General features: G+C 43.1%; 1 protein-coding gene across 1 annotated transcript in view; it reads left to right on the plus strand.

Annotated features, from left to right (window-relative positions):
- Positions 1 to 5,858: 5,858 nt before the first annotated feature.
- The window catches only part of tmem181 (transmembrane protein 181), a 148,044-nt gene continuing 139,885 nt past the window's right edge, over positions 5,859 to 14,017 (plus strand). Inside the window, exon 1 of the mRNA XM_078556831.1 lies at positions 5,859 to 5,989. Coding sequence (XP_078412957.1) covers positions 5,859 to 5,989 — 131 coding nt within the window. The remainder of the gene's footprint in view (positions 5,990 to 14,017) is intronic.

A 14,017-nucleotide genomic window follows, 5' to 3' on the forward strand; every position in this document is an offset into this window, starting at 1 on the left:
TGCCATTGTTGTCTGGTGTACTGACCACTATCTTGCAGAGGCTGAGCGCTAACTCTCAGATACTTCCTCCTACCTCCCCCTGGACCATGATCCCGCCAATGAAAAAAACACTTCCATTTAGCTCTGAAGAAGAGTCATACAGACGCGAAACATTAACTCTGTCTTTCTCTCCACAGATGCTGTCAGACCTGCTGAGTTTTTCCAGCATTTTTTGTTTCTGTTTCAGGTTTCCAGCATCCACAGTATTTTGCCTTTAGTCTTTGGAGAGTCAAGTGGTGAGTTACTCGCCACAGGATTCCTAGCCTCTGACCTGCTCTTGTAGCCACAGTGTTTATATGGCTAGTCCAGTTCAGTTTCTGGTCAATAGAAAACATAGAAAATAGAAGCGGGAGTAGGCCATTCGGCCCTTCGAGCCTGCTCCGCCATTCATTATGATCATGGCTGATTATCCAACTCAATAGCCTGCTCCCACTTCCTCCCCATATCCTTTGATCCCTTTCGCCCCAAGAGCAATATCTAACTCCTTCTTGAAAACATACAATGTTTTGGCCTCATCTACTTTCTGTGGTAGCGAATTCCACAGGCTCACCACTCTCCGGGTGAAGAAATTTCTCCTCATCTCAGTCCTAAATGGTCTACCCGGTATCCTCAGACTGTGACCCCTGGTTCTGGACGCCCCCACCATCGGGATCATCCTTCCTGCATCTACCCTGTCTAGTCTTGTTAGAATTTCATAGGTTTCTATGAGACCCCCCTCATTCTTCTGAACTCCAGCGAATATAATCCTAACCGACTCAATCTCTCCTCATATGTCAGTCCCGCCATCCCAGGAATCAGTCTGGTAAACCTTCGCTACACTCCCTCTATAGCAAGAACATCCGTCCTCAGATAAGGAGACCAAAACTGCACACAATATTCCAAGTGTGGTCTCACCAAGGCCCTGTATAATTGCAGCGAGACATCACTGCTCCTGTACTCGAATCCTCTCGCTAAAAAGGCTAACATACCATTTGCCTTCTTTACCACCTGCTGCACCTGCATGGCTTACCTTCAGCGGCTGGTATACGAGGACACCCAGGTCTCGTTGCACATTCCCCTCTCTCAATTTATAGCCATTCAGATAGTAATCTGTCTTCCTGTTTTTGCTACCAAAGTGGATAACCTCACATTTATCTACATTATACTGCATTTGCCATGCATTTGCCCACTTACTCAGCTTGTCCAAATCATACTGAAGCATCTCTGCATCCTCCTCACAACTCACCCTCCCACCCAGCTTTGTGTCATCTGCAAATTTGGACATATTACATTTAGTTCCCTCATCTAAATCATTAATATATATTGTAAATAGCTGGGGTCCCAGACGAATCCCTGCGGTACCCCACTAGTCACTGCCTGCCATTCGGAAAAAGACCCGTTTATTCCTGCTCTTTGTTTCCTGTCTGCCAACCAGTTTTCTATCCATCTCAATACACTACCCGTAATCCCATGCACTTTAATTTTACACGCCAATCTCTTATGTGGGACTTTGTCGAAAGCCTTCTGAAAGTCCAAATAAATCACATCGTCGAAAATTTCCAGTAGATTTGTCAAGCATGATTTCCCTTTCGTAAATCCATGCTGATTTGTCCGATTCTGCCACTATTTTCCAAGTGCTCAAGTAAATCTTTTATAATCTTTTATAATGGACTCTAGAATTTTCCCCACTACCGACGTCAGGCTGACTGGTCTATAATTCCCTTTTTTCTCTCTACCTCCATTTTTAAATAGTGGGGTTACATTAGCTACCCTCCAATCTGTAGGAACTGTTCCATAGTCTATAGAATCTCGGAAGATGACCACCAATGCATCCACTATTTCTAGGGCCACTTCCTTAAGTTCTCTGGGATGTAGATTATCAGGCCCTGGGGATTTATCGGCCTTCAATCCCATCAATTTCCTCAACGCCATTTCCCTACTAATACTGATTTCTTTCAGTTCCTCCCTCTCACTAAACCTTGTGTTCCCGAATATTTCTGGTATGTTATTTGTGTCCTTCTTCGTGAAGACAGAACCAAAGAATGTATTTAGTTGGTCAGCCATTTCTTTGTTCCCCATTATAAATTCCCCTGTTTCTGACTGTAAGGGACCTACATTTCTCTTCACCAATCTTTTTCTCTTCACATACCGATAGAAACTTTTACAGTCAGTTTTTATGTTCCCCGCAAGCTTACTCTCGTATTCTATTTTCCCCTTCTTAATCAATCCCTTGGTCCTCCTTTGCTGAATTCTAAAGAACATAAGAACTAGGAGCAGGAGCAGGCAATTCAGCCCCTCGAGCCTGCCCCGCCATTCATTATGATCATGGCTGATCTCATTTCGGCCTCAACTCCAATTTCCCGCCCTCACCCCATAACCTTTCAACTCATTACTAATTAAACATCTGTCTATCTCCTCCTTAAATTTATTCAGTGTCCCAGCATCCACTGCACTCTGAGGTAGTGAATTCCACAGATTCAGGACCCTTTGAGAAAAGTAATTCCTCCTCATCTCTGATTTAAATCTACCACCCCTTAGCCTAAAACTATGGCCTCTTGTTCTAGAATGCCCCACAAGGGGAAACGCTCCACGTCTGCTTTGTCTATCCCCTTTAGCATCTTATATACCTCAATTAGATCTCCTCTCAGCCTTCTAAACTCTAGCGAGTATAGGCCTAAACTGCTCAATCTCTCCTCATAAGACAAGCCCCGCATATCTGGAATCAAGCTAGTGAACCTCCTCTGAACTGCCTCCAGTGCAACTACATCCTTCCTCAAGTAAAGGGACCAAAACTGTGCACAGCACTCCAGGTGCGGTCTCACCAATGCCTTGTACAGTTGCAACAACACTTCCCTATTTTTATACTCTATTCCTTTAGCAATAAATGCCAAAATTCCATTTGCCTTCCTTATTACCTGCTGTACCTGCATACTAGCTTTCAGCAATTCATGCATGAGGACACCCAGATCCCTCTGCACTGAAGCATTCTGAAGTTTCTCTCCGTTTAATTAATAAGTCGCCTTTTTATTCTTCCGACCAAAATGGATAACCTCATACTTATCCACGTTAAACTCCATCTGTCAAATTTTGGCCCATTCACCTAACCTGTCCATATCCATTTGTAAATTTCTTATTTCTTCATTGCAACTTACTTTCCCACCTATTTTGGTGTCATCTGAAAATTTAGCTATAGTACCTTCTATCCCTGAATCCGTCATTAATATAGATTGTAAATAGTTGGGGCCCAAGGACCGAACCCTGTGGCACCCCACTAGTTACAGCCTGCCATCCAGAAGAAGACCCATTTATCCCGACTCTCTGCTTTCTGTTGGTTAGCTCTATCCGAGCTAATATATTACCCCTAACTCCATGTGATCTTATCTTGTGTATTAATCTTTTGTACGTCACCTTATCAAAGGCCTTCTGGAAGTCCAGATATACTACATCTACAGGATCCCCATTATCCACGTTGCTTGTCACATCTTCAAAGAACTCTAGCAAATTAGTCAAACACGACTTACTCTTCATAAAACCATGCTGACTCTGATGGATTGCATTTTGACTTTTCAAATGCCCCATTACTACTTCCTTAATAATGGATTCCAACAATTTCCCAACAACAGACGTTAAACTAACTGGTCTATAGTTTCCTACTTTCTGCCTCCCCCTCTTTTTGAATAAGAGCGTTATGTTACCTTTTTTCCAATCCACTGGAACCTTTCCAGAATCCAGGGAATTTTGGAATAATATAGCCAATGCATCCACTATTTCCGCTGCCACTTCCTTTAAGACCCTGGGATGTAGGCCATCAGGTCCTGGGGACTTGTCACCCTTTAATCCCAATATCTTGCTCAGTACTTTTTCTCTAGTGATGGTGATTGTTCTAAGTTCCTCCTTCTCTATATCCTCTGCACTACCTGTTACTATTGGGGTGGTACTAGTGTCCTCCACTGTGAAAACTGAGACAAAATATTGATTAAGCGTCTCTGACATTTCTGCGTTCCCCCTATTAACTCCCCAGTTTCGTCCTCCAAGGGACCAACATTCACTTTAACTACTCTTTCCTTTTATATACTTGTAGAAGCTTTTGCTATCAGTTTTTAAACTGCTCCCAATCCTCAGGTCTGTTGTATTTTTTTAGGCAATTTGTATGCCCCTTCCTTGGATCTAATACTATCTCTAATTTCCCTTGTAGGCCATGGTTTGGGCACCTTTCCTGTTTTACTTTTGAACCATACAGGAATAAATAATTGTTGCAGTTCACCCATGTGCTCTTTGAATGTTTGCCATTGCCTATCCACCGTCATCCCTTTAAGTAACATATCCCAATCCATCATAGCCAACTCGCGCCTCATACCATATTTTCCTTTATTAAGATTCAGGACCCGAGTCTCAGAATCAACTACGTCACTCTCCATCTTGATGAAGAATTCTATCATATTATGGTTGCTCATCCCCAAGGGGCCTCGCACAACTAGATTGCCAATTATTCCTTTCTCATTACATAATACCCATTCAAGGATGGCCTGTTCTCTTGTTGGTTCCTCAACGTATTGGTCCAGAAAACCATTCCGGACACACTCCAGGAATTACCCCTCCACGGTATTGTTACTAATTTGATTTGCCCAATCTATATGCAAATTAAAGTCACTCATAATTATAGATGTTCCTTTATTGCATGCGTCTCTAATTCCCTGTTTAATGCCATTCCCAACATCACCACTACAGTTTGGGGTTCTATATACAACCCCCACTAACATTTGTTGCCCCTTCGTGTTTCTCAGCTCTACCCATACAGATTCCACATCATTGGAGCTAATATCTTTCCTCACTATTGTGTTAATTTCCTCTTTAACCAGCAATGCAACTCCCCCACCTTTTCCTTTTTGTCTGTCCTTCCTAAATACTGAATACCCCTGGATGTTCAGTTCCCATCCCTGATCACCCTGCAGCCATATCTCCATAATCCCGACAATATCATACCTGTTTACATCTATTTGCGCGGTTAATTCATCCACTTTATTGCGAATGCTCCTCGCATTAAGGCACAAAGCCTTAAGTCTTGTCTTTTTAACATTACTTATCCTATTCCCACTATTTTTCACTGAGGCCCTGTTTGATTCTTGCCCTTGATTTCTCTGCCTATCACTTTTCTTATTCCCCTTTCTGTCTTTTGTTCTTGTTCTTGATTCCCCCTCCTCTGACTCCTTGCATAGGTTCCCACCCCACTGTCATTTTAGTTTAAACTCTCCCCAACCACTCTAGCAAATATTCCCCCTAGGACATCAGCCCCGGTCCTGCCCAGGTGTAACCCGTCCAGTTTGTACTGGTCCCACTTCCCCCAGAACCGGTCCCAATGTCCCAGCAATCTGAAACCCTCCCCCTCACACCATCTCTTCAGCCACGTATTCATCCGATATATCCTGCTATTTCTACTCTGACTAGCACGGGGCAGGTGAAGACTGTCAAACTCACCCCTATGGTGTTGATGAGTTCTTACATGCAGTTTGAATGCTTTCCCCTTGATAGTGTGTTGACGTGATGTTTTTGGACAGGCTGAGATGGAGATAGATGGAGAGGGTTAAGTGTCCACTCACTGTGTAGATCTCAGTGCTGCTAGTTTGCAGCCAGCATCCCACTGATGCATAGATGGCTGTGTGATTAACTGCCAAATCATCATTCCCAAACAAAGGGGCAACTAATTTGTTTCATCACACGTTTAAAAAAGATATTTACTGGCATAACAAAGGCAAATAGCGGATTCTGATGATTCCATACTCATTGTTTCCAGAGTTCATTACTGAAAGGGGACTGCTGCCGCCCGAGAACACCAGCAAGCCATGGATTCAGAATACCTAACCTTTGAAAATCCTCTCTATACAGAACTGAAATATTTCTGTAAGAAGGTGAAAGGAGTTTACATGGATTTAAAGGAAGATCTGATTCCCGACAAAGATGATCGATATTATAGGTGGGAGATCTCCGTTCCTTAGCTACCACTTCAGTTAGTTATATAATAGTCTTTTATATGGAGATTTTAAAAATTGGTTTTCAATGAATGTATTTTTAATGTATTGTAAATCTGTATTGATTATTGCAAGAAAACATTTCCCAGTGAGATATTTATTTTAATTCCTCCTCTTAATATTCCATCGTTGAGATCGGTAACAGAGCGTGCCTCGAAAATTTGACGTTGTTCATTCAGGGGGTGAAGCAAATTGCAGTAGTTTCCACCCAATGCATCACAGGCATGGCATTGAAATAAATGGCTGTTGAATTGTTTATTGCGGGTGAAATTGATTAAGATTTAGGTTCAGAGCTGGCCTCAATTTCACAATGCGACGAAGCCGAACCCCAATTAGATCTTGCCTCTTGCTGGAATCTATAGTGACCAGAATAGGTTGCATCTATTTAAGAACACAGCAGCAAAGATTCCAAACAAGAAAGTATATGTATTGGGTGTAAAAGACCAAGCAAAATTCAACCTTGACGCACCCACTGCTCCCCTTCCCTCCGCAGAATGCGGTTGTGTGCGCGCAGAGGGGGCGAACAGCTCAACCACAATATGTTACATATGTTGGAAGATATGTTTTAATGTCCGAGTTGCAGGCGGTTATAGAGCTGAGAAAATGGCGGAGATTATGAATTATTCATGAAATGGTGGGTATACCACAGTTAGAATATGTATAGGAGACATTGAAACGGCTAAAACGAATGTATACTCAGAAACTTTGATAGCGTCTTGGCAAGTGAGGAATATTGCCATTCATTTAGTTAACGGTGTATTTCTTTACGTTTTATAGAGGGGTGAATGTACCTGGAATGTTTGATATTCTAAAATACATATTAAGGAAAAAAGTGAAGGAAGGTCAAGGGTGTCCTATTAAAATAAGATTTGTTGTTCCAACACATTGATCCAGATTTTGAATCTATTGACCCCAACTGTATTGGGAGCGGAGATGCTGGTTTGATATCTGATGGGAAACCTTTTAATTCAGCTAGTTCATTCTCAACTCAAATATTTAAAGGACCAGTCATAACGTGGAACTTGGAGGAGGTTGAGGTTCTGAGCTCTGCATCTTGTTCTTCTTTTAGGTGCAAACCTCACCACTGTGCAACGTCCAACACAACCATTCTGGAAACCCTGGCTGGTGCGTGCTGAAGGCCTCTGAAGAAGGGTCATGTGAACTTGAAACGTTAACTTTGTTTTTCTCTCTCCACAGATGCTGTCAGACTTGCTGAATTTTTACAGCATTTTCTGTTTTTGTTTCAGATTTCCAGCATCCGCAGTATTTTGCTTTTACCTCCTCCAGATCTGTCTGGGTACCTGAAGTGCATTCCCAGCATGCGGAAGGCTTGATCTACCACACATCTGGTGGTCATATGGGGTTCATTAAAGTGCTGTAGGCCCTCATTGATTGGGTTTCTGGCGGGTGTCATCAGCCAAGTTTGAAGTTTGCAGCTATCCCTTAAGATTACTTGCTGGTCCAAAGATATCATTCCATCTCCCCAGGAATCTGACATGCATTCACCTAAATATCTTTTTGTAATTGCACATTAGTTGCACATTGATGGAGTGTAAGACCTTGTAGCTGATGAATGTTCCTGATTGATCTGGGGGTGCCAGATTGCCTCTTCTGTGCAGCTGATGATGCCCTGCATGTGTAGAAGCCAACCACAGATACAAAACTGAGCACCTATTCATTCTGACTAGTACCATCATTGGCAAAGTTATCATAATTGCTGGCCTTGACAAACAAGACATCAGTTTCCTATCTTAGGCATTTATGGGCTCTGATCTGGGAGACCTTTGATATGACTCCAGCAGAACCCTAGAAAGATCTGGAGGCGAAACGGTTAATCGTAGAATGGGTAAGCACAGAAGGAGGCCATTTGGTTCATCATGTCTTTCTCAGCAAGAACAATTCACCTAGTGCTACTCACCTGCTTTACTTTCGTACTGCCCTATACATTTTTCCTCTTCTGATAGCAATCTAATTCTCTTCTGAAAGCCATGATTGAATCTGCCTCCACCATACTCCCAGGCAGTGCATTGCAGATCCTAACCACTCACAGTGTCAAAAGGTTTTTCCTCACGTTGTCATTGCTTCTTTGCTAACCACCTTAAATCAGTGTCCCCTGGTTTTTGATCCTTCTACCAATGGGAACATTTTCTCCCTATCTACTCCATCCAGACCCCTCATGATTTGGCATAACTTCATCAAATATCCTCTCAACCTTCTACTTTCTAATGAGAACAGCCCCAGCTTCTCCAATCTATTTACATAGCTGGAGTTTATCATCCCTGGAACCATCCTTGTGAACCTTTTCTAATACTTTCATATTCTTCATAAAGTGTGGTGCCCAGAACTGGACACAATACTTCAGTTGAGGCTGAAACAGTGTTTTATACAGGTTTATCATAACTTCTTTGCTTTTGTGCCCAATGCCTCTATTTATAAAGGTCAAAGTCCTGTATGTTTTATTAACCACGTTCTCAACCTGCCCTGCAATCTTCAATGATTTGTGCACATATAACCCCTCCGCTGGGGGTCATCTGATCCGACTGTCTGCCCCTCTACCACAGCTATGTTCGCAGCTGGATGGCCCTGGAAAGGGAGCATGTGGTGTTCACCGGTACACTTGGGGCCTTCCATGACCGGTAGGCATCGCGGGGGCTGAGGTAGATCATCACCTCCAGGAATGATATTTTGTTTTAGTTAGTTAAGTTTCCTTTGACGTTTTGATTTTTGTTTCAGTGCCCCACCAGGGGCTGTCATCCCCTCTCATTTATTGATTTTTGTTTTACTAAAATGCATACATCCCCTCCATGCCTGGACTCCTCTGCAACGGCACCCCATTAGAATAGTACCTTTTATTATATGTTGCTTCTCCATGTTCTTCCTACCAAACTGAATCGCTTCACACTTCCCTGCATTAAATTTCATCTTCCCCTTGTCTGCCCATTCCATCAACTTGTTTATATCAAGTTTAACACTAACCTCCTCACAGTTCACAATACTTCCAAATTTTGTGCACCATACACTAAAGCTTAGATGATTAATATATATCAGGAAGAGCAGGGGTCCTAACTCCAACCCATGGGAACTCCAGTATAAACATTCCTCCAATCAGAAGAACATTCACCACTACTCTGTTTCCTGTCACTCAGCCAATTTCATATCCATGTTACTGTCCTTGTTATTCTGTCAGCTCTAACTTTGCTCACAGGTGTGTTGTGTGGCACCGAATCAAATATCCTTTGGAAGTCCAAGTACACCATATCAACATCATTACCCTCATCAACCCTCACTGCTGCCTCTTCAAAAAAACTCAAGCAAGTTAATTGAACTTGATATTCCCTGAACAAGCCTGTGCTAGCTTTCCTTAATTAATCCCCATTTGCTGCAGTGACTGTTAACATTGTCCCAAATTATCATTTCTTTAAGCTTCCCCAGCACTGAAGTTAAATTGACTGGCCTGTAATTGCTGGACTTATCCTCACATCCTTTTTCGAACAACAGTGTAGCATTTGCAATTCTGTCATTTGGCATCTCCGCTATAGCTAAGGAGGAAAATTATGGACAACGCCTTTGCAATTTCCACCCTCACTCCTTTCTGTACCCTTGGATACATCTCATCAGGCCCTGGTAACTTAACAATTTTAAGTGAAACCAGACTATTGATTACTCCCTCTTTATCAATTTTTAACCAATCAAATATCTCAACTACCTGCTCTTTCAACATGCTGGGCAGTATCATCTTCCTTGGTAAAGTTAGATGCAAAATATTCATTTAGTAACGGTATGATGACCTGCCTATCTTTAAAAATGACTCCCAGGGAGATTCCGAGCTCGTCCCAATAAGGCCATAATGGTCTTTGCAGACATGCTGAATTGGATCAGGCCATCCTTCAATGATGGTTTTCCACGGACTTTTTAAAGTGGATTTTTTCACTGTTTCTCCTTGTAGCTGCTGGCATTCTCATTGCACAAAATGTACCAGATCAATTTGGAGAACATCTTCAAGTTCAATGTCAATGAAGTTAACTTGTGGATCCATGGATACACCTTCTGTTTTCACTGATTTAGGCAATCTGCTAAGCGTATCTGATGTGACCATCAAGTTACCTGGCTTGTACCTAATCTCACAGTTGATTCTTTATCAAGAGATGTTGCAATCTTGGTGGCGCACTGGTCAATGATTTTTGCCAAATCACCTCCAGTGGCTTGTGGTCAATCTCTACCACAATCCTTTTGCCAAATAGATAGGTATGAAAATGTGTGACTCCAAACACTAAACCTTATGTTTCCCATTTGATGTTGGAGTAGTTGGATTGCATTACAGAAGTATTTGAAGCAAATGCAATCGGTTTGCCTTTTTTTAGTATATATGCTCCCAGACCTTTCTGCGAGGCGCCTATCTCCAGGGTAGTTGTCTCCCCAGGATCACCAAATTGCTTGAAAGAGATCCTGGCTATCAGCCCAAAAGGGAGTTGTTGAAAACAGTATCACCTGAATGGGGTACAAAATGTTGTAAGCTCTTGGGGCTTCTCTGTGAGACGTACAGAGCAGTAGCTATGCTTGGTATCAAGCTTCGAGAAGAATTTTGCACCTGAAAATCTCAGAATTAACTCTTATAATATGGGTATTTTATAAGGACAACATTTCAACGGTGGGTTTCAACATCATGGATCGAGACATACTCTCAATGGTCCATTCTTTTTATTCAAAAAACTTAATTGAGTTGCACCAGACTGAATACCCTTGTACTTGTTTAATGATACCGCCTTTCTCTGTTTTGTCTAATTCGATCTTTAATTGGTCTTGTAAGTGGATGCTGCACTTACGTGAGGGATCAATTGACAGACTGGCATACTCCTGCTAATGTAATGTTGCAGCACTCTTTAAACTGCCAACTTTGTCAAAATATTCTGGATATTTTGATTTTAGTTCATGAACTGAGGTGATAGGAGTAGTTTCTAAGGTTGATCTGCTGTATGAGGTCTGACTAATTCCGTGGATTGTGACTCGTGTGAGGTCATGGCATATAGCTAGACCTGTGATTGCTGAGCCTTCAGTCTCCATGATGTAGAACATTTGTGGCACGCAGGAGGATTGATTGTACATGCGCTCCGGAGCTATGGAAATTTCATACGGAATTAGTGAACTGTTGTACATTGAGAGTTTCACAGCAGTAGATTTCGCAATGGCCCTCCATGTCTGCAAATACATGTCTTTTAGAATTTGCAGGGGTGATATGATGGCACTCGCCCTGTGTCAATCTTGGCATCTTGGCCAATAATAAAAAGTTACCAACTTTCTTAGGACAAATAATTTGAATCTTGGCAAACATGCCTCGTGGTGAGATGGCAGCTATGGGCAGAATTTTGCCGTCAGCAAGCAGGGGGCAGGGCCCGCTTGCCGATGTGTAAAATGACACGGAATGATGTCGGGCGGAACCCCCGACGTCATCTTGTCCCATTTAAATTTTCAGGAAGGCGGGGGCACAGCAAAATCAGCTGTGCGCCCGTCGACCTGTCAATGGCCAATTGAGGCCATTGACAGGATCATTTAAACAATTAAAGGACCTGCCCGTCCAACCTTAAGTTTGGCGGGCAGGCCAGGAGCCCCGGCGGCAAGCAGAAAAAACATGAAACCTCATCCACCGGCAGGATGAGGTTTCATGCAGGGTTCTAAAAAGTTTAATAAAGTTTTACTGTAAGTTATCAACATGTCCCATCTCAGGTGACATTGTCACATGAGGGGGACATGTTAGGGAATTTTTTTTTTCTATTCTTAATCTTTTTAGAAGTGTAAGCGATCTCCCTGAGGCAGCACTTAGCCTCAGGGAGATGCGTGCTCTTTCATGCGCATGTGCGAAAGAGCGCACTCTCGCATTTGGGGAATCCACCCCCACCCGCACAGGAAGCGCATAGAGCTTCCCAACAGGCGTCACGCTGGGCGGGCCTTAATTGGCCCGCCCACGTAAAATGGCGGCGGGGCCCACTTCTCCGGCGGGGATCGTCTCCCCGCCCGCCGGAGATTGGGTCAGGCCCGCCCACCCGGCAGGCAGAAAATTCTGCCCTATGTTTTCCACGAGATTGATGGTGTGAAACATGTTTTCACCGCTCTTCGTCTTGTCGTGCACATCATCGTCATTTTTCTGGTTTGTTAATCACCTCGTGTATGTTTCTGATGGGATACTGTATGGTCATTCTTATTGCTTGAAGGTACTCATTGTGTTCAGTCTATTTGGATCAGTGCATGGCTCTTTGTAGCTGCATCAGCCTTTGCTCTAGTGTACCGCTGCTTCCATTGACCTTTTCTGCCATATGCCTTGCAGAATTGATTAAAAGCTGGGAATTTCCTTGGTGCGTGCAGAAGGCTACACCTTCCACATGGCTTGTTAGGCTTAGGTGTTCTAGTAAGCCCGTCAATAATTTGGGTTGTGCTTAGGACCTGTAAACTTGGTCAACCTGCAAGGATCAGTTCATACTTACGTCCATCCTTGAGTAGCTCTTTGATGCTATTATGTTTTGGGCTTGTCTTTCTTTCTGGAATGCTTCCATGGGAGTGGATGTGCTCACCAACTCAACAATTCTGTCTGCTAGTTCTGTGTTTGAAAAATCATAGTACGTACCCTTTTCTCTGCAACTGCTGATTAAGTGGCCTGTGGATTCTATAGGCTGTTGCCAAAATGACATGAACTCTAGTTGATGAGTACAGAAGTTTAATCTGATACTGAACTGGTCTTCCAATACAGTCCATAACTTTTGGGGATCCTTTAGCCCTTCTGCCTTTAATCATGTCGTTTTCAACCTGTGTATCCCTTTGACCTCGCTTCTCTTATAGTACCTGGGCTGAGTGTCACTGTAGCTGCTTTTGTGTGCTTTACCAAAGCTCCGCCCATTATAATCGTAACATTCTCTGGCCTGATTTTTATGATTGTTTTGTTTGTTTTTTGTTTTGTTTAATTCTCCCTCACTTGCTATTGATCCAGCCCACACCCTGCTTACTTGCCTTTCTCGACTGAGCTAACTCGTTGCCATACCACTCGACTTACTGTCCTATTCATCATGAGGGATCTGTCTGCTTACCAGCTCTTTATAGGAGTGCTGTGTCTTCAAAGCTTTTCTGCGTAGTCAGCATGCTGCGGTGTCAAAACTCTCTGACCGTTGCAATCTGAGGGTCATCTCATGTCATGTAGCAAGATCTAAGACTGTTCACCAGGCCATAGCTATATTGAATCTTGCTGTCAGACTGGGCACTATGTTGTTTAGATGGAACCACTGCTGCACACTATGTTGTGTGTGTTATAATAATATAAAGGCACCAATCACTCATAAGGGATTGTACAAACACACTGTGGATTCGTTTATTAAGAAATGGCACATGTGAACATATATACATGAAGAGAAAGTTTGAGCAGAAGGGCTGTGCATGTGCGCTTTGCTGAAGTGAAACTGAGGCTGAATTACATTACACACTTCCCTTAAAGTGGTGGCATGCTGCTATCCCTGAACAACAGCTATTACTTTTCCAATCTTCCTTGTTCTCGACTGTTCAGCTGAGTCAGCCATGGTGCTATGGATTTGACCCTGGCTGCATGCCCCAGATGAACTGAACACTGGTTGCAGACTGTGATGTACCCAGGGGTCTCCTGCACTACTTGCCTGCTCCTTCTTGACTATCTGACGGACACCCACTCCCTCTGGCTGTAGAGTGACCACATTTATAAACATGCTATTCACAAAAATCTCAACATTGCGGATGTGTCACAGTGATGCCAGTTGCTTGAATCCCAAAACTGGGAGCTTGAGCTGCTGCAGCTGACAATGCTTTCTGCACATATGGTTAAGTTGGGACAAGAGAAGCATCCTGGATTTCCCACATGGTGCAGGATGCACACTCCATGGGTCTAAGTTGCCCTGCCATTCCTTCCTCTATTTATAATAGGGGAGGAGGTGGCATAGTGGTATTGTCACTGGACAAGTAAT

Source organism: Cetorhinus maximus, chromosome 14 (genome assembly GCF_964194155.1).
Source record: "Cetorhinus maximus chromosome 14, sCetMax3.hap1.1, whole genome shotgun sequence".
Classification (NCBI taxonomy): domain Eukaryota; kingdom Metazoa; phylum Chordata; class Chondrichthyes; order Lamniformes; family Cetorhinidae; genus Cetorhinus; species Cetorhinus maximus.